Below are 19,363 nucleotides of genomic sequence, written 5' to 3'. Positions count from 1 at the left end.
TAAATTGGATGTAGATATTTAAAACTTGTGACTAAAAGTAGAACACTAAGAATGGTTTGAGGACAGGTCCCAAAAGACACTGCAGTGTTAACTCATCTCCAGAGAAGCTGCAGGTGGAATGGGTGCTGTTCCCATTATAATAGTTATCTTATTTGCAATCACCATGGCTGCATCGATGACATCCTGAGTTGTGTTTAAAAAAATCAAATCCATTTGTTTTGCCATAATTTACAATCCTTTCTTACAATTAAAAAGGGTGGTCACTGCTGTCATTTCCCGGTATGCTTTTTGTATGGTTACGCTTTAAAAAAAAATTCAAACAGCAGCTATGTTTAAAACTGACAGCAGTTGGTCATTTAGCTTTTCAGTTGGCCGTGATGGTTGAAGAGCTTATTCTTCTGTGGCGCATAAACACACCCATTCAGACAGAGAACAATGTATGTTAGATCAGTCTCTATTATCGACAAATTTAAAGTGACTTCATCCATGTATCATTGTTCAGCAGTGCTGTCAATTCCTAGTACGCTGTACTCCAACCACAATCACAAAATGAATCAATGACTGACCGGAAAAAGCTCTTTGTTTATTAGAAATGATAAACTGGTGGGAGGAAAGTTCCTTGGTTCCTCAGATCGAGCACATCGTACTGGGTAGAATGCATTCACAGCCCATTTTTTTAAGATATTAGTTTCTTAAGCTAAAAGTGTGTGCTGGAGTGTGTGGTCATAAAAGCAGAACCTGTGATGAGTTGGGAAGGACATGCCCATGCATGCTGATTACTTTGCAATGATTTTAATCCTAAGGAGATAATGGGCTGATGCATGAAGCCTGGTGGGTGAGTGTCTCACCTCTCCTCCATGAGATCCACCCTCACATTATCCTGCCTACTCTAATTGCAAAATGTAGGGGAAAAAAATAACCATCAGCCTATCGTGGGCATCCTCTGCAATTAAAACAGTATAATTATGGAAATTATGCTAATTCTGCCACATAAATAGGGTCAAGATAGAAAAAGACTTTACAGATAAAACAAATGTAAAGTACTGTACGCACAAAACACACAGGGAAACATTTTTATTTTAATTCAAACAGCAATAGTGTTTTAATAGAATATAAACAGGCTTCACTTTTATTACAGGTATTTATATTTTCTGAAAATACCTTTTCACCAGCTAAAGTGAATAGCGCTCTAAAAACACCTTAATTAATTTAGAGGGGAAGATTAATCTTTATTTAGTGTTGTGGGACTGACTACCCGATAATTTTAAATGATCTAAAAGTTGATCAATGTTGTTTATTAGAGAACATGGTCCACAGCACTATGGTGCATACACATGCATACCATGTATAATTTATATAACTAGCAAATGGTAGACATTTCACTCTGCTGTCATTACTACACAAAATTGAATTATAGTTATTTTAAATAGACTTAAGTGTTATAAGTCTATTTCAATGTGCATTACTATTTGTACACAATAATATTAGGGCCACCGCCTCCTCGGCTAATAATATGTTGTAGTGTTTGTCTTTGCCCAGAATCTAAGGATTCATTTCTAAGAATACATCAAGGCAGGCACAGAAAACTATACACCACGTGATGACCTGACCCCTCCAGTAACCTACAAAAATGGTTATGCCCCAGTAGATGCATACTATTTTTGCTATTTCTCAGTGCTGCAGAATGGATTAGTTTGTCCTCAGCTCTGCAGAGGCTGTGATTATCACATGCTGTCTGGCTCTCGGGAGTATCAGTTTATCTCGGTCAGTGATCACATTTCTTCTCTGCCTGCATGGTGTTTTCTCAGCAGCTCCCTGCACGTGGATAAGGCTTAAAACATGCTCCATGGTCCCACACACTGGTTGTTTCTGTTGGCAGATGTGATAAATATATTGATCTTTTTCTCTCTCAGCAGGTTATGGTGCTTCTGAAGGCATACTTTAAAAAAAATACTTTAACAATACACATTACTTTGCTTGGTTTATCACACTGGAGAAAGTATTGTCTCTTAGCAACACCTATAACAATATAAATACACACACACACACACACACACACACACACACACACACACACATACTTGTAGTTGTTTAACTAAATGGTGGATATTTTCACATAATGACCTAAAAAGCATCCCTCAGATCAAAATGTAAGACCAGCATATCTGATGTAATACAAGAAAAATGGATACATGAAAAAGGCAGTACCATTGAAATGGCCTAAAGGGTACAACAATGCAGAAGTGAAATGTTATTTTTTAAAGGCCACCAGCAATGGATCTTCAAAGAAAAAAAAAATCATAGAAAACAATTTTGTACCAAAATACAATATTTCCAAGTGTGCAATCTTTATCGTTTACATGAGTTTAAAACAATGGATCAGTTCATTTTTACAAGTCGGCACTGGTAATGGAAACTGAGCAAATCAGGTGTGTACCAAATATTAAGACAATAACTCCAAATGGTCTATGTTTATATCACAGAAATATAGTCAGAGCCTCAAATGGTCTCTAAGGATTTGACAGTACAGTGGCAACAAAAAGGTTGATTATGGTTTTTGAGATATTAGTAAGTTATATAGCAGTACTGATAAGAGGAGAAACCTCAGAATGGAGTGTGGTGACCAGTGGAGTACCACAGGGATCAGTATTAGGTCCTCTGCTATTCCTAATCTACATTAATGATTTAAATTCTGGTATAGTAAGCAAATTTGTTAAATTCGCAGACAACACAAAAGTAGGAGGAGTGGCAAACACTGTTGCAGCAGCAAAGGTCATTCAAAATGATCTAGACAAGATTCAGAACTGGGTAAACACATGGCAAATGACATTAATAGAGAAAAGTGTAAGGTACTGCATGCATGAAATAAAAATGTGCATTATAAATATCATACGGGAGATTTTAAAATTGGAGAAGGAATCTATGAAAAAGACCTAGGAGTTTTTGTTGAATCAGAAATGTCTTCATCTAGACAATGTGGGGAAGCTATAAAAAAGACCAACAAGATGCTCAGATACACTGTGAAAAGTGTTGAATTTAAATCAAGAAAAGTAATATTAAAACTGTACAATGCATTAATAAGACCTCATCTTGAATATTGTGTTCAGTTCTGGTCACCTTGCTACAAAAAGGATACTGCTGCTCTAGAAAGAGTGCAAAGAAGAGTGACCAGAATTATTATTATTATGTCATATGCAGACAGGCTAAAATAATTGAATCTATTCAGTCTTGAACAAAGAAGACTATGCGGCGACCTAATTCAAGCATTCAAAATTCTAAAACGTATTGACAATGTCGACCCAAGGGACTTTTTCGACCTGAAAAAAGAAACAAGGACCAGGGGTCACAAATGAAGATTAGACAAAGGGGCATTCAGAACAGAAAATAGGAGGCACTTTTTATACAGAGAATTGTGAGGGTCTGGAATCAACTCCCCAGTAATGTTATTGAAGCTGACACCCTGGGATCCTTCAAGAAGCTGCTTGATGAGATTCTGGGATCAATAAGCTACTAACAACCAAACAAGCAAGATGGGCCGAATGGCCTCCTCTCGTTTGTAAACTTTCTTATGTTCTTATATTTTTATGGTTTCTTGAATCATTTGAAATATCATTCATTTGCTCTTCTCTTTTATTAATGCTTATACCTTAGCCACACTACCTAAATAATGTGTGATCAACATGCATGAAACAATGTTATTTTCATTCACTTAATTCACAATCACATTTTTGCACAGTATACATGTAATGTGAATAGGATACAACTCTTGAACACCCTCAAATTTAAATCCAAGTTTACACTGTGGCATTTAATTACTAGTATTGCAGCCTACAAGTACAGTCTTTGATATTAAAATATAACAATGAAACAACAGATTCTTTACAAGCATATATCATCCCTGTAACAGATGTAAGACATCTCAGAATTCTGAAATTAAAACAGCCGTTTCACTGTTGCTAAAAAGTTGTCTAGGAAAAGGGCAAAGCCCTATTTGCCACTCGAAAAATACATACGCAGATATCAGATAGTGAGTCACCAGCTTGTTTGATCAAGAAATTATATTCTGGTGTATGCTCTTAAGTATGTATTGTTTCTTATTATCCTCACACTTGAGTTTTGAGTGTATCTGTAGAACCACATTCTTTTTTTGGGAAATTGAGTTTGAACTAGCATACTTTATTATTGTAGCTAATGAGAGAAATACAACAAATTACATATTAGAAGCACTCATTTCAGAATTTTTTTTTTTTTGGTGCACACCCAAGAGTTTCACTACCTTCCAGCAATCACTGGGATAGTACTGATGTCCCAAATCAAAGAAAAGTGTAATCCATGAGTAAAAATGATCATCCATAACTATTAACCACTCAGCAATGCCAATTAGGAAATACTAAAAGAAACAAAGATAAAAATGAGTCAAAATGTATGATCGTTTCACATATCTACATCACACCATAAAATGCAAGAGTATATATATTTTACTAAATAGCTGTTAATTTTTATTGTGATGTTGGTGGTTGGGGAATGGCCTAATAGTATAAGCATGGACCACACTAAATTCAATCATGCAGTATTTAGATTTTACTTTGAACAAATACAGATTGTAAAATGTGGATATAGTCCACAGTGTAAGTTGGTTCCAAATTTTCTAGACTTGACCAGTTTATGGATATAACAGGAATAAAAAAGCAGAGAATTGAAACTTGGAAGGTAGAAACAGTGTTTAAGAGGGTGGTATCATTGTGCAACATAGATGATGTCATAGCAGGGTTAAGGTTGCCCAGTATCGCGGCTCCCTCTTTAATACTAGGTGCCAGCCATACCACCCATTTCATTTTGTTACTGTAAATAGTGTGTGTGTGAATGTAAGGTTAGCAGGGATGGTGTTAAATCTTTCCCTGCCAGCAATCACAGGTGTGGCCATTCCCCAAATAGGCTATTGAGACTAACTGGGGAGTGGCCACATGCAGAAAAATAAGCAACATCCTTTGTTTTGTTTGAGGGGAGAGTGAGTGTGTATGTGTGGGCTGTGATATTATACAATTTTGAAAACTTTATAGTGAAGGTGAATGCCCAGCCTGTATTGCTTTGTTTTGTTTGAACCTTGTATTTTGGCCTTCATGCCATGTTTGTTTTGTGTTTCTGTTTGTTAGTCTAATAAAGTGGGCAACAGCACTTTTAAACTGCAGCTTTCTGTCTCTGGGTCTCTTTCCTGCCGGTAACCGGGTTGGGCAGTGATGCCTACCCTGTCACAGGGATATACTGTTCATACCCATCAACTTGACAAGTGACTGGATATCTGGGATAATGATCAAGACTTTCAGACCTCTCATCGTCTGACTTTCTCTTCTACCTTTATTTTTTTATCGTTAGGTTATTTTGTTTTTCAGGTTTTAATTCCACTACTGAAAATGTATTTTATTTATCTTATGGATTCAAACTGTATACAGTTAATATAAAATATTACTAAATTATGTTTTAGCTTATATTTTATTAATAGCTTTCTAAAGAAATTGCAAAATGATCCAAACAGCATGACCTCACATAAAAAAACAAAAACAAAAACACAGTGACAGTCTCCTGGAAACAAGAAGCAAAAACAAATACATGCAGTATCTGAATTCCTTCAGTATGAGGCATGCTATTTAAATCCACTACTGTCCCTGAAGTGATTTTGTTCTGGGGCACCTGTTAGTTTGAACTTTGGTTATAATGTGTTCTATCTGCAGCCTGAAACGCCAGTTGTATAAATAGACTAGCCAAGCAAGGGACTGAGTCCCAGCACAAAGGGCTAGGTGTTCAGAATACGCATACATGTCAAACACTGTATCTTCTTTTAGCTAATACAACAAAATGAGAATATAATGGCTGTTTTAATATCTGTTTTTGAAATGTAGACAATCATAGGTCCATAGGTTCACTCCATTTTCAAGTTTGCATAAACCTGTTTTCTCAATTTCCTTACTGGGCAAGGAAAAGATTAAATGTAGGGGTCCAGATTCTCAGATGGAAGTAAAACATTCACCATGATTACATTTTTATGAATAGACTTGTTTTTATAAATCTAAATGCTAACCTCACCCATGGTATTAAAAACTGATTGATCAAATTACACCAATGAGGCTAATATGCAGTAGTGTATACATTTGCAACATATTTTATGGTTTCTAAAAGATACAACTGATGACTCTTTTTTGCTGTGCACAGAACACCTCTTGAAATAAAATGCTGTGTTGTGCTCTTATATTCAGCGGTGTTTTCTGCTGACATCTGAAGCTGGCCCTAGATTTTCTAAATAAAATGGTTTACTGTACTGTGCAAAAAACACATAGGTAACACTGATACTCTAAAATGTTGTTTTAAAAATGAATCGTATGAAGTGCTGAAGCTGAAAGCTTGTTAAATAAAGTGATTGAGTCTGTAGACCTAATTTATATATGATCTATATTTTCAGATTAAAATGTAACTAACGATGCAAAAAGTATCAAAAGAAACAAAAATTTTAGATGAGGTCCTGAACAAGAGAGAACCTGGATTAAGGAGTGAACCGGGGAATGCTGCAGAGCATGTCAATTTGAGGAAGACCATGCTTACTACCTGGTTCCAAAATTAGTAAACTAAAAACCTGGATTCAAAGGGACATTGTAGCCGCCTGCATTTACTATGTACATGTTGGAGACATGAAATCAGTTTTGCTTGTCTAATTACTTTGTTATTGCATTATTTTGGCATATTGACTTCAAGATTAAGGGCATTTTTCATATAGTCATAAAATATAGTAAGGGGGTGTAAAAAACTACCACACTAAATGTGTATTTTGCATTTTTGGGAGGCAGCAGACCTGCTGGTTAGTACAGAAGGTTATATTTTGGCAACTGCAAAAAAAGGCATTGAGTTTTCTAGTCTGATTTCACACTGAAACTGATTAATATTGCATCAGTGTCACATTTTTCCAGTCCAGTTGTTCTTATATTTTCAGTTTATATAAAATGGTATACTTTTTGGCGAGTTCTCACTGCTATTTGTACAGTATCTCAAACAGTTTCTTAGACAGACTAGTTATTTGAATTGTGTTTATATACTGGATGAATAGTGTAACAAATAAAATAAATTCCACCATAGAACAATTAATACTATTTCATTTAATGTTGATACTGTCTTCTATTTGACATTCAAATTATTGCCCATGATATACTGTTAGTGCTGCACAGACTATTAAGATTGAGCTTGCCACAGAAACCAAGTGCTGACAATTGTGGTTTCAACATAGAATGTAGCCAAAACAAAGGATTTTCTGTATAGAAATATTGATTTAAAATTTATACAATTACATAAATACAGCTTGTGCTGCGATTTTTTCCAAAGAAAAAAAAAATTGGAACTTAATGGGTTAGAGTTTATATACCCTCTTTAATCATGTACTTAACAATTTTATACTGTAGGCTGCATGCATCTCTTTATTTTTCTATTTATTTTCATCTTGTCTGATGCCAGCCGTTTTGTTTAAGTACGTCTCACAGTGACCTAACTTCATGGGCTATTACTGGGGGACAGACCTTGTGTTTTGCATATCTGAATGTCTGTGTCTGGTGTCTGTTTTAGGGAGGGACTACTGTACATTAATTTTGGAAATAAGTGACTTGGGAGTGCAGTTCCATCCTCCTCTTCACAGAATAGTTCTGTTCATAGTCGTGTTAAAATGAGAACTAAAGCAATAGGGCCTTCAGTCAGGAGCTTTGATGATGACCTTCAATATTGCAAGCTACTTTTTCAAGTGTTCAATTTGAATGGCTATTTCAGGCAAATATAAAACTTTAAAAATCATGACCAAGAACTGCCCAAGCTAGGAGTGAGATGCAATTTTGTTTTCAAACATGTTTTTCATTGATTTTTTTTTTTTGTTATTAGTATTTGAAATTTTGAACAGGTTTACTGACATCTGTGTTTGTAGGAGGCTAACTATTCCATTCTCAGCCCTTAAATTACTCATTTCTCAAGCAACTCCTACACAGATAGTTCCTATAAACATCAATCTTAAGCCAAGGGCAGTAATTCTCATGAAGCAGATACAATTCCTTACAAATGAAATAAATGTGTGGTTAATTGAAGTTGTAGGAAGGATTATAACAATTTTTAAAAAAAAACCTCAAGTATATTTGTGGGATAATTGTGGGGTGCATAGTCAGAACATATTATCTATATAATATGACCCCTTACTTACTAAATACCCCTGAATAGGTAATCATCTCCTCTTTAAAAGTATGCAAAAGATTTGAATCAGCAATTTATCTCACAAGTACAATAGTTACCAAATGTTCTCCTTTTCTTGGTAAGCAATAAAACTGGGGAATAGGGAGTCTGTTGCCAGTCAACATCACTCAGACTACTGGCTCACTAAATATCTTAGTATCCATAAAAATAAAATCATCTTCTCTTTAAAATTATGTAAAATATTGTGAGCAGCCTGTCCAACAAGTGCTGTAGTGCCCCAGATATAATCTACTTACTTCCAATGGCAGGTATGAAATGTTTTCTTCATTTTACCCTCAAAACAGGTTTCTGGCTAGGAACTGCATTGAATACTGTACCAAGCTTCGCAGTCACCACGAAGTAAAACTGAGAACAAATGCTCCACCCAATCATACAGCATTGTCAGTAAATTAAAATAGTTAGCGTATTTTTAGAAAGAGGAGGCAATTATCTACTCAGGGATACCAACATTTTGTGAGCAAGTAGTCTTGAGTGAGGTTATCTGGCAACAAATTCCCATCTCCAGTTGTACAGCTTTTCTATATTTAAAAAATAAATAAATAAAAATGGGGAGAACACTTTAGTGTGTCTCTAATTCTGAGAAGTATTGCTCATTAAAATATTTTGCATATTTTTAAGAGATGATTATGTATTCAGAGATACCAAGATATTTATAAGGTAAAGGGTCTACAATTTCTGAAGGAAATGTTTCTGTTTTTATTTATAGAAGGGGTGGGGTTTGGGATTTCCGGAGTTTAAGTCACATACATGGATTGTTCCTTTTCTTTGTATCATGTACTGTGCAATGGACTTTTTTTTTTAATATACAAGTAGAACACAAATCTCACACTTCAAGGAAAAGCAAGTGCAACATGTTTTATTGTGAACATTTTGTTTAAGACATCAACAGGGCTGATATGCCAGTAAATCATATATGCCATAAAAATAAAGTGCCGAGTTAGTTATTTCCTGAACTGGTTTAACTTGTAGTGTCAATCCTTATTAAATCTGAAAAGCCCTTTCTTCCGCAAGAACAAAGCTGACCTACAAACATGATTCACACTCAAAAACAACCTTACATTTTAGCAGGGCATCTATGATTTTGTTATGTCAACAGTGAAATGAACACAATAGTAACACTTCTACAGGAACTTAAACTCCTCTTAATCTTAAAATACATGACAAATTCCATTACAGTTATTCTTTCAAACAGAATACTGATAATATGCTCCAGTAATGCCAGATAAACCCTTCATACCGATGCGGTTTACATGTGTATTCTGGCAAATGCAGCACTTAATGGGAAATGCAAAAAAAAAAAAAAAAATCTAGCTTCCTTTTTACAATGTTTAGCATTATATTTAAATGTAAGTTGAGCGTGTTCTTTACTGTAATTATAGTCTTCAGAGACAAATGGAACAAAAAATGCAGCCTGTAATTATAACACTACACACAAAAAACACATTATCCCTCAATTTACAGAATAAAATTTGCACTTTGTCTTTGCTGAATAAAACTGGTGGGTGGCATGATAAATAGCTTACTTTTGTATTCAACTCAAACTCAGCAGTGTATGATAAGTCACCTGTCATTAAAACAGCCCTACACGCACAAAAAAAAAAAAGTGTCATTATCACAACCGTGGATTGATGAGGAAAAAAAAAAAAAATTGTTCTTTGCATGGCAAGCACTCCCAATGAAGAAAAAAATGCTTGTTACTGCATGGAGTAGAGCAAACACAGAACAGTCACATACTGAAGCCAGTGCATAGAAAAGATAAAGCACTTGTGGTATTTGCAAACATTAAACCAGTCCATAAAGCTTCATGGTGCGGAAACAAAATGGTCCACAATTTATGTAACCTTACAAGAATTAAATGCTGCAAGGGAAATAAGAGCATACAAAGCTTTACAAGAGATGCAAATATACATAAAATTCATTCACCAGCAAAAGTAGTAAACATTTTTAAACCAGTCCCAAAGACCCTACAAATTTTGCATAGAAACAAACAAGACTAAAGCAGATGGGACTTTGGCAGATGTTTTTAGGGCTCACTATAGGACGAATTATAGTAATTTTCAATCAAAGGGAATTTAACTGTTTTTTGTACAATATACTGTACATGTATGCCATGTTACAGATCGTTTTCATGCTAATGCATGCAATCTATAAATGGAATAGAGGAGAATACTTCTGAATTAAAGCATACCAAAGTCATCTGAGTTTATTGAAAACTGGTGAATACAATCAAAGAGCTCAGGGAGGGACAAATACACAGCCAACCCTCACACCCCATTCAAGTATGGCAGCATCACCCACCACTTTGCACTGTACATTGTTATCTGTGGAGCAACACAAAGGCCTCTAGTTTCTGAGGAATCTGTCCCCTATAAATAAGGCTGTGCTTTACTATGACCCGTGCTGCCAGACACTGCAAGGTGGTGTGGTTGATGGGCTGGATCAAATTCTTTGCCACCTCCTTCTCATCTAGCAGGTCACAGGCAGTCTGCTTGAAGGAGTTGGTGCTGTCGAAGTGGGTCCCGGAGGAAATGAGGAGGTTCATGATGTCTGGGTGATTGTTGAAGGCGGCAATGTGCAAAGGGCTGTTGTTGTCCTCATCCCTGCAGTTCAAGTCTGCCCCGCACTCCAATAGGATGGAGGTGACCTGGAAGGAGGGGAATTTGCAGACCGGATAGCGCCCCACGCAGGTGGTGTTCCTGTCCACAGCCAGGTGGAGAGGGCTGTAGCCATTCTTCCCACATGGGTGAAGCTTGAGGAACTTGTAGATGGTCTCCTTCTTGAAGTGATCCTGCTCAGCACTGCAAGGAACCTTCTCTAGTAAGCAAACCAAGTGCAGGATTATGGACAGTGCCTTGCTAAGCTGGGCCGGGTCTGAAGGGGGCTGAGTCTGCTTGACAGCTCGCTCGATTTCCAACACACTCTTGGAGAGGATGGCCATGAGGTCGTCAAAGGACACAGATGTCCCCAAAAGCCCCTTGGCACGATCTTGTAGCATGAAGGAGAAGAGTTCAGCAAATGAGAGCAGACTGCTGGCTGTCATTGGGCTCAGGGGGTCCAGGTTGCTCTGCTGCATGTCCAGAGCATACTTCCACAGGTTTATGCACCTCTCGAAGTTACCAGAGTCTGCGTATACAGCCCCCCTGTAACGAATGTAGTAAGACGTATCTGGATGAGAAGGCCCCAGGATGCGCTCTCGAATGAGCAGGGCCTGCATCCTCATCTCATCTGGGTCTGCGATTAGGTTGTCGAGCTCGTCACCGCTGTTCACTTCCCTGGTGTAATCGTAGGCCATGATCAGTTGCTTTGGCTCTGGCTTGTGGAGGACGTTGTTGCCATCACTGAACCTCATATCCATGGCCCTCTTCCAGTATTTTAGAGCCCCCAGAAGGTCTCTCTTTTTGTCCACGAAAGTGGCCCCCAGCAACTCCAAAGCATTGATCCTTTCCATTTTACTGGCCTGCGGGTGCTGGGTGAGGAAGTCGACAATGTTTGTGTTGCCAGTCACACTGGCTGACAGCAAGGGGGTCATCCCATAGCCATCCTTCTCCATTTTAGCACCATACTTTAGCAGCATTTTCATGATCTCCAGACTTCCTGATTCTGCACAGTCATGCAAGGCTGTATTTCCTGTAAAATAATTTTAAAAAGGGGGTCAGGATACAAGTCACAGCTTATAGACAAGCAGAAATGATTTTTTGGCATATCAATTGTTCATTTAAGACCTGTGAGAATGTAATTAAGTATTTGATTACACTCTGCTATATACACCTTGATACAAAAAACTGTATAAAAAAAATAGAATGTTGCTAGTCAAAGCTAAATATCGTCTCACAAACCCGCTTAATGTCACATTTTGTGCAGCCTGTCAAATGCAGCATGGACAGGCTTTATTAAGTAACCACAGGATATAATTAAACTTCCAATGAAACTAACAACCAATAATCATCTCGGCTGATAAAATGATATTTTGCGCAGCCTGTCAAACGCAGTGTGGGCAGTCTTAACAGGATATAGTTCAGTTACAAAACACCAACGTCACCAAGATTTAACAGTCAATCATACAAATGCACATAAAAATAAAAAATAAAAAAATATTGACAAGTCTCATCACTTGACAATTCATGCCTTTTTTAGATAGACACAAACTGTTTCATTACAATTAATACAAAATGTATTTGTCCTGTAGTAAACTATATGCATTTGTTTAAATGTAAAGAACAACTAAATGTACAGTATTACTGCTCTTCACAGTTCTCGCTCCCCCCTCCCCACCTTGCACTCGTAATGTGCTTTCATAGGCAAACGTGAAACTCGGAATATCATGACCTGCTTTACATCACGAATTATGCCTGCATGGCAATCATGACATAAAGCGGATTCATCTGTAGTTTTTATTTATTTTTCTTATGTTCATTCTGTTGCTACAAAAACACTCCGAGTATATTTCTAGACAGCCACGCAAGTTTCCAAAAACTGAATTGCGCAAGTCTAGCACAAACATTGTTTTTTAAAAAGTGTTTACGTCCCACTCCTATAATTTCCAATTGGCTAGCTGTGGAATAAGCTGATCTATTGGTTACAAAGAAACCCAGAAATGGCTGCCAAGAAAGCCTCTGGCAAGGCAAAATAATCTTTTAAACTTAAGATATTTATATTTTTTTGCAAATTAGCAAATAAGTGAATAAGTGATATTGCTTTCTTAATACATGAACCTGACATTTAAATGCAGCAATCTAGTAAAGTTAAAGGTATTAGCAGGTCATTAAAAAATTGTGCTGTGTAATTTATAAAATGAGTCTACTTTGTGGTCAAGCGTGTACTTGTTGAGATGTTTAAAAAAAAAAAAAAAAAAAACTTAAACTGTTTGAAAACAAACTTTCCCTGGCAAAAAATTTAATGATTTTTTTCTCCTTCGATTTTAGTGTTGCTAACCTAGTTTTTGCCATTTACCACAATGCTATATTAAATGTATATATTATATAACTTTCTACTATATTTAAAACAGAAGCAAGTTATTGGACGTGCACAATCCATCGATTTGTGAAACTATTAAAACAAATGTTTAGAATGATAAAAATGAAATGTTTACAGACTGTAAATCTTATGGCAATTCCTGAATGTACTTATTTTTCAGTGAGAGTAGTGCAGGGAAAGAATGTTGCCCTCAAATAAAAAATTAAAAAAATTAGAAAGCCATCAGGGTATGAAACCAGGATCACCCTGCTGCAGCAGTGTTCCACTTAGCCATTATGGGACAAGATGTTAGATGACGACAAATAGCTGTAAAATGTTGAACACGACAAATAGCTGTAAAATGTTGAACACCATTTTAAAATAAAGTTAGATAATAAAAATAAGCAAAAGAAAAAAACATTTTTTCTTTGCAGAATTTGATGGACCCTAATGTACTGTGTGCGTTTAGGTAGAAACACTGTACAAAATGCACAGAAACTTGACAGGTTATACAGTTAAAAGGTTAGTCCTTTAAACATCTGGGGTTCAGCCATTACAAAACTAAAAGAACGTCAAGAAAAATCTGATTTCCACAAAACACCTGTACACCAGGAGATGGATTCAACTTAGAGAAAGGCTGAAAAATAATAATAAATAATAATAATAATAATAATAAAAAAACAGACAGATGCTATTTTTATATTGGAAAAACTCCCAAGTATTACTTATTATAGTTGTACTCTTAGTATGCTACTTAAATATATTAGAAATCTGTTCCAAACCATTTGTTGAGATGAGGTAGGGTCATGTGGAACCTTTTTGTGTATATTGAAGAATTTAGTGAACCAGTCAAGCTATAAGGCCAGATCCACCCCTGTTAATCACTAACAGATTGATTGGGTTCACTGTTAAATAAAACCAAAATCCTACAAGTTATTCTACTTTATGTGTGTGTGGTGTGTTGTGTGCAACGAAAAGGGGCAAGCAGATGTTTCTGGCATTTTGTCCCTTGGAGAAGAATTTTATCATTTTTATTTTTTTTAAATTGCACATCCCTGTTTAGCATAATAACAACTACTTCCTCTACAGTATGGTTTACATAATTCCCCCATTGTCAGCACTACCTAGTATACAAACATGAGCAGTTTCAAAAGACTGGATCTCAACTTCCTCATTTCAATAGGCATCTGGAAATGAGCAGTTTTAAGTAACTGGTCATTAGTCTTGCAAAACTGTTACGTCATCTGCTATACTTATCTTTTCAGTTGGATTCAAAAAGGGTAATGTTTAAAAAAAATTAAAAAGTCAATCCACTTTGGCATGCAAGCAATAACTTTCACATCTTAGTTAATATTTAGAGGGTTTACATTAAGCAAATTCTTGCTCAAATATAAAATTATATAAAACTTGTCATGAAGACTGTCCAAATAAAACAAATGTTCATTGTCTATTTTACATTTATATTTTACTCCAACTGCAAGCCAGAACCTAGATGGAAATGTGGCGATACAAAAAAATGCACATCATTCCAATCCTATCCTTCACAGTTAGAGGCATTTGACTATAAACTAGGACAGATTCCAGTAACTGCTTCTCTTAAATGCATTTCCACGCAACAGTAAGAACCATGTTGTCAACAGCCAACCACCAGAAACCCTGTCACAATCTGACCTCTCTGAGGCCTGGCTTGTTCTCAGCAAGTGCTCAGGGTATGAACCAAACCAGGTGTATAAGAGTTTCTTCCACAGATAAACTTGCCAAATGTAAAAGATAAGTATTATATGTTTTCTATAAATACAAGTTGGGGGAGGGGGGACACTTCAAAATTCATTAAACTTGAAATGGGACATATATTGACAAACAGTTCTGAGACAGGAATATTGAGTTTCCAAATCTATCCATCAGTATATAAGGCGACAAACTGGAGGCAGTCATGTAAAACAAAACAAAACTGTTTATTTGACACGGAATGACTTGAATCCATTATATGTGGTAGCCAGTATTGTACAGCTTAGTACTCGATATAAAACACAAAAACATTTGTTTTTGCATAGGGTTTTTAAATTAGTAATTGTGCTGAAAGTATGTCTATCTAGCCTGTCGGTAACTGTGGCAACTGGTGGCTGAATGCCTGCTGCAGCATTGTGCAGTTTGCCATGTATGACAGTCTTCAACAGAGGAAGTCGTTGGCACCGAAGATGGGGGCTCTAGAAAAATATCCAGACTAAAAGGCAGGAAATAGCAAAACTAATCAAGACTTTAAACCAGGTAGCAAATCGTGATTACATAATTTAGACAATGAGAAGTTTTAAAGATAACCACACGTATTTGCCTAGTAAAGGACACACAGTAGCAACATAGTCTCTAGCTAAATACACTTTGGTATTCTTAATTTGTCTATTCATATGCATCACTAAATAACATATTGCAATATAGCTGGACATCTGCTGTGTCAAAAGGATTCAGTAAAAAATGTGGACACGACATTAGCATTTTTCGACCCGCAGTCTAAGTACAATACTTACAATAGTGTTCCTACCATTATGCCCCAAAAGTACACTTTCTCAGTATTGCGATGATTGAAAAGTGCCCTTTTCTCTCAGCGAGTCCGTGCCCTTTATAATGTCCTCTGCACGTTACTGATAGGCAACATGAAGCATATATACGTAAAATAGGTTTAGGTATTGAAAAAACATAGTATACAGTTTACTCATGTTGCCCCGGGTATAATTAGTCATGCAGAATGACGCGAGTCACGACCTGTACCAGTAGCTTACCTTTTACGCTTTTTCTATTGACATCAGCCCCTTTCTCCAGTATGTATTGTGCAATTTCCCGATGTCCCTTGTAACAAGAAATCATGAGGCAAGTGTGCCCATGCCGATTTGCCACTTCCAGGTCCGCCTTATTCTCTACCAGGTACCTCACAATCTCCAGGTGTCCATCAAAACAGGCGGCTCTCAAAGGCGTCGAGTTTGTGAGGGTTGTGTTGTTTACCGAGGCTCCGTGGCCCAGTAGGGACTGCACTACCTTCAAGTGTCCAGCTGCTGAGGCTGCCCACAGAGGTGGGGCACCTTCGATTGTCTCCCCGTCAAAGTTTACCGACCCTCCGATTTCCACTGGGGCCCTGCAGCACTCCAAAAGGTACTCCACTAAATCCAGGTGCCCGTAACGTGCTGCCATCAGTAACGGTGTGGCCCCATTTGTTTTCTCTGCCATCAGTTTTGAAATGTCATCCTCAGCTTTGTTCTCCAACAGTTTTTGTAGCAGCCGCAGCTTGCCGTCCCGGGCTGCGTTGAACACCGCCGTCTTTAGATCCATTTAATTCCTGAAAGCAATAACAGCCAATATGACAAGAAAAAAAGTATATGCTTAATTTGGTAAAGTAATTGTTTATTTACATGGGAGCGCTAGTTAACACTTGCATTTCTCATTTCTCAACAGACAGCCCCGTAATCATGTCAATGTAAAATAGTTTTTTAAAACTATATCGTCTACCCTTGCAGTATTAAGTTCATTAATGTAGAGTACAAACGATGAAATGCATTTCAATTCTAAGACAGCGTTATAAATTAATATGCGGAGTCGGTCTTGACTGCATTTTGTTTTGCTGTGAACACAGCTCACTTTTTTTTTTGCTTTACTAGTGACCCACCAACAGATTAAGCAAGATCTCTTCGTTTTCCTTTGTCTAGTCGTCGTTCTGGCTGCGGCCAGTCTGTAGATGCCGTCTATTCACTCCCAACAAACTGCTTCCCGTTTTTATTTGCGAGAGGGACCCATGCCCCGTGAGTCCTTTTCTTTATAGCTATTGTGCTCAGCTTCGTTTAAGTTTAAGAAAACCCTGACCTTATATTTTGTAGTTTTACTTCTCGCTTAAAAAAGAGGCCAGACTGGTTTTCGCATAGGGTTGTTACCGTAGCTCCCCCGCTTCTATTTCCTGTTTCAAGCTACAAACGACACCGAAACGGTGATATTTATTGCTTCTTTTCACCAAAATATATCGTGTTTATTTTCTTACCGACAACAAGCAAAACCCAGTCCAGAATAATTCTTAAGTTTACAAGACATTGAACGCTAAAAGTTGTATAATTTGACATCAGAGAACTATGTAAGTGAACACATCCACTTCCCGAGAGGGCTCCATGTCGCCTGAATTCACTTCAACTGGAACTAAGCATTAAAGGCAGGTCTCCGAACAGGAAACTCTGCATTGGCAGGAGAAAGAACCAATCGCACGGGTAGCTGAACTATCTGTTTTTGAGATCCAATCAGAATTTTATTTTTGCAGGAAATGCGACGAATCTTCTCCCAGCTGACTAGATTGCTAGGTTTCGCTTGCTCCTTAGCTTTTTAATTGGGATGTATCGCGGCTGGGTATAAAATAAAATTAAAAAAGTGAGGAACTACGCTACACAGAAACACACTAAAAGAAGCACGAGTAGGTTTATTTTCATTAAAAAGAGAAAAAGCATAAACATGCTTTCAAATGATTGATTTTTATTTCATGTGGATTTTTTTTTGTCTCTTATGGAATATCCTGTACGTATAGTTTCATACACACAATTTATATTCATTGACAAAAATAAACTCTACAAGCCTATAGTTAACATGCCACACTCCAAGTTCTAGATAAAACACAGGAATAAATGTGTTATTGTTGCAAATCTCACAGTGCTTTCGTGCAATGCATGTGAACTGTTTCAGAGGTAACCCACGCACTCATTTAAAAGCCTGCACTACACCAGATAATACGCTGTTCAACTTCTACCAATACAATCTAAACACGCGGCTGTGTCGTGATCTGCTAGAGAAAGAAAACTAATGATGAGCTGCAGGATTTAATCACCTGTTCTATCAATTCTGAATAAAAACGCTTCCTGAAATGCCTAGTGCAACCTAATTTGCATTTAACTTGTCTGAATGGCAAGTAGGCTACAACAATATACAGCTATATTTGCAACAACAACAAAAAAACACTATTGAAATTTGATGAATGAAATATACTGTAGAAGCAATGTTGTTCAGCGTGCAACGTGTAGGCTATATGTACTATTTTGAGAAGATTAAAATATGCTTATAGTTTATTCCATGTTTACAAGGGATGGTTCTGTAGCGTTTTCTTTTTTTATATATCTGTTTAATTTTTTATTTTATTCATCTGTTGAAACAATGTGTCTCACCAAGAGCAACATTCTCTGGATGACAGTAATATATTACGTCTGAATCTCTTTTGTAGTATTGATTGTTCTGCAGCAGGACTGATTTACAAATATTCTGTGTCTAAAACACTGCATCATACATTAGTTTAATTTGGCAATAAATATATACAATACTGTAGTGTATTTTTGCAAAGGTCCCCTGGCAACAAACATTTTGTTCAGAAACTAAAATGCTGTATTTCACATAATTGATATTGCATTGATATAGGTGAGCCATGGGCAAGTTGTAACACTTACGTTTACATTTTATTTTCATCTAGAAAACCTAAATTGAGAGTTACAGACGTGGGACTCTCCATACAGGATAATCATTGTTTTCCATGTTTTTAAATAAACGATTAAATACTACCATTGCTATTACGGGTTATCAAGTCAAATCTGCGTGGGTAAACTATAAGAGAAATTTGGGAGGTTAACATGGTCTAGTGGTCTAAAGCAACAAAGTAATGGTTAAATAAAGAAGGAATATCTGACCAAAAACATTTCACATGTACAAAAAGAGACATATCCTGAGTCAAGCATTCCAAATTCTAAAAGGTATTGACAATGTTGACCCAAGGGACTTTTTCTACCTGAAAAAAGAAACAAGGACCAGGGGTCACAAATGGAGATTAGACAAAGAGGCATTCAGAACAGAAAATAGGAGGCACTATTTTTACACAGAGAATTGTGAGGGTCTGGAACCAACTCCCCAGTAATGTTGTTGAAGCTGACAGCCTGAGATCCTTCAAGAAGCTGCTTGATGAGATTCTGGGATCAATAAGCTACTAACAACCAAATGAGCAAGATGGGCAGAATGGCCACCTCTCATTTGTAAACTTTCTTATGTTCTTAAATAACATATCTTTATATGGCTTATCCCTTCATTCTATCATCGGATCATGGCATCAGTATTACACATAGTCATTAACCTGTAC

At 36.8% G+C, this 19,363-nt stretch overlaps 1 protein-coding gene across 2 annotated transcripts; it reads right to left on the bottom strand.

The window, feature by feature from the left end:
• Positions 1-9,111: 9,111 nt before the first annotated feature.
• Positions 9,112-17,397, bottom strand: LOC121302775 (protein fem-1 homolog C). 2 transcript variants are annotated; one of them, XM_041232978.1, is made up of 3 exons: positions 16,880-17,397; positions 16,002-16,552; positions 9,112-11,898 (listed from the first exon to the last, which is right to left on the bottom strand). In XM_041232978.1, exons 2-3 carry the CDS (start codon positions 16,543-16,545, stop codon positions 10,589-10,591), a joined length of 1,854 nt encoding a protein of 617 aa, XP_041088912.1. In that variant the 5' UTR covers positions 16,546-16,552; positions 16,880-17,397; the 3' UTR covers positions 9,112-10,588. The 2 variants fall into 2 exon arrangements, with proteins under 2 accessions (XP_041088912.1, XP_041088921.1); XM_041232987.1 differs by having other exon boundaries at positions 17,246-17,397.
• Positions 17,398-19,363: the final 1,966 nt, after the last annotated feature.

This window comes from Polyodon spathula, chromosome 2 (genome assembly GCF_017654505.1).
Source record: "Polyodon spathula isolate WHYD16114869_AA chromosome 2, ASM1765450v1, whole genome shotgun sequence".
NCBI lineage: Eukaryota > Metazoa > Chordata > Actinopteri > Acipenseriformes > Polyodontidae > Polyodon > Polyodon spathula.
Note: the sequence above shows the minus strand (reverse complement) of the source record. Positions and strands in the feature narration are given on the sequence as shown.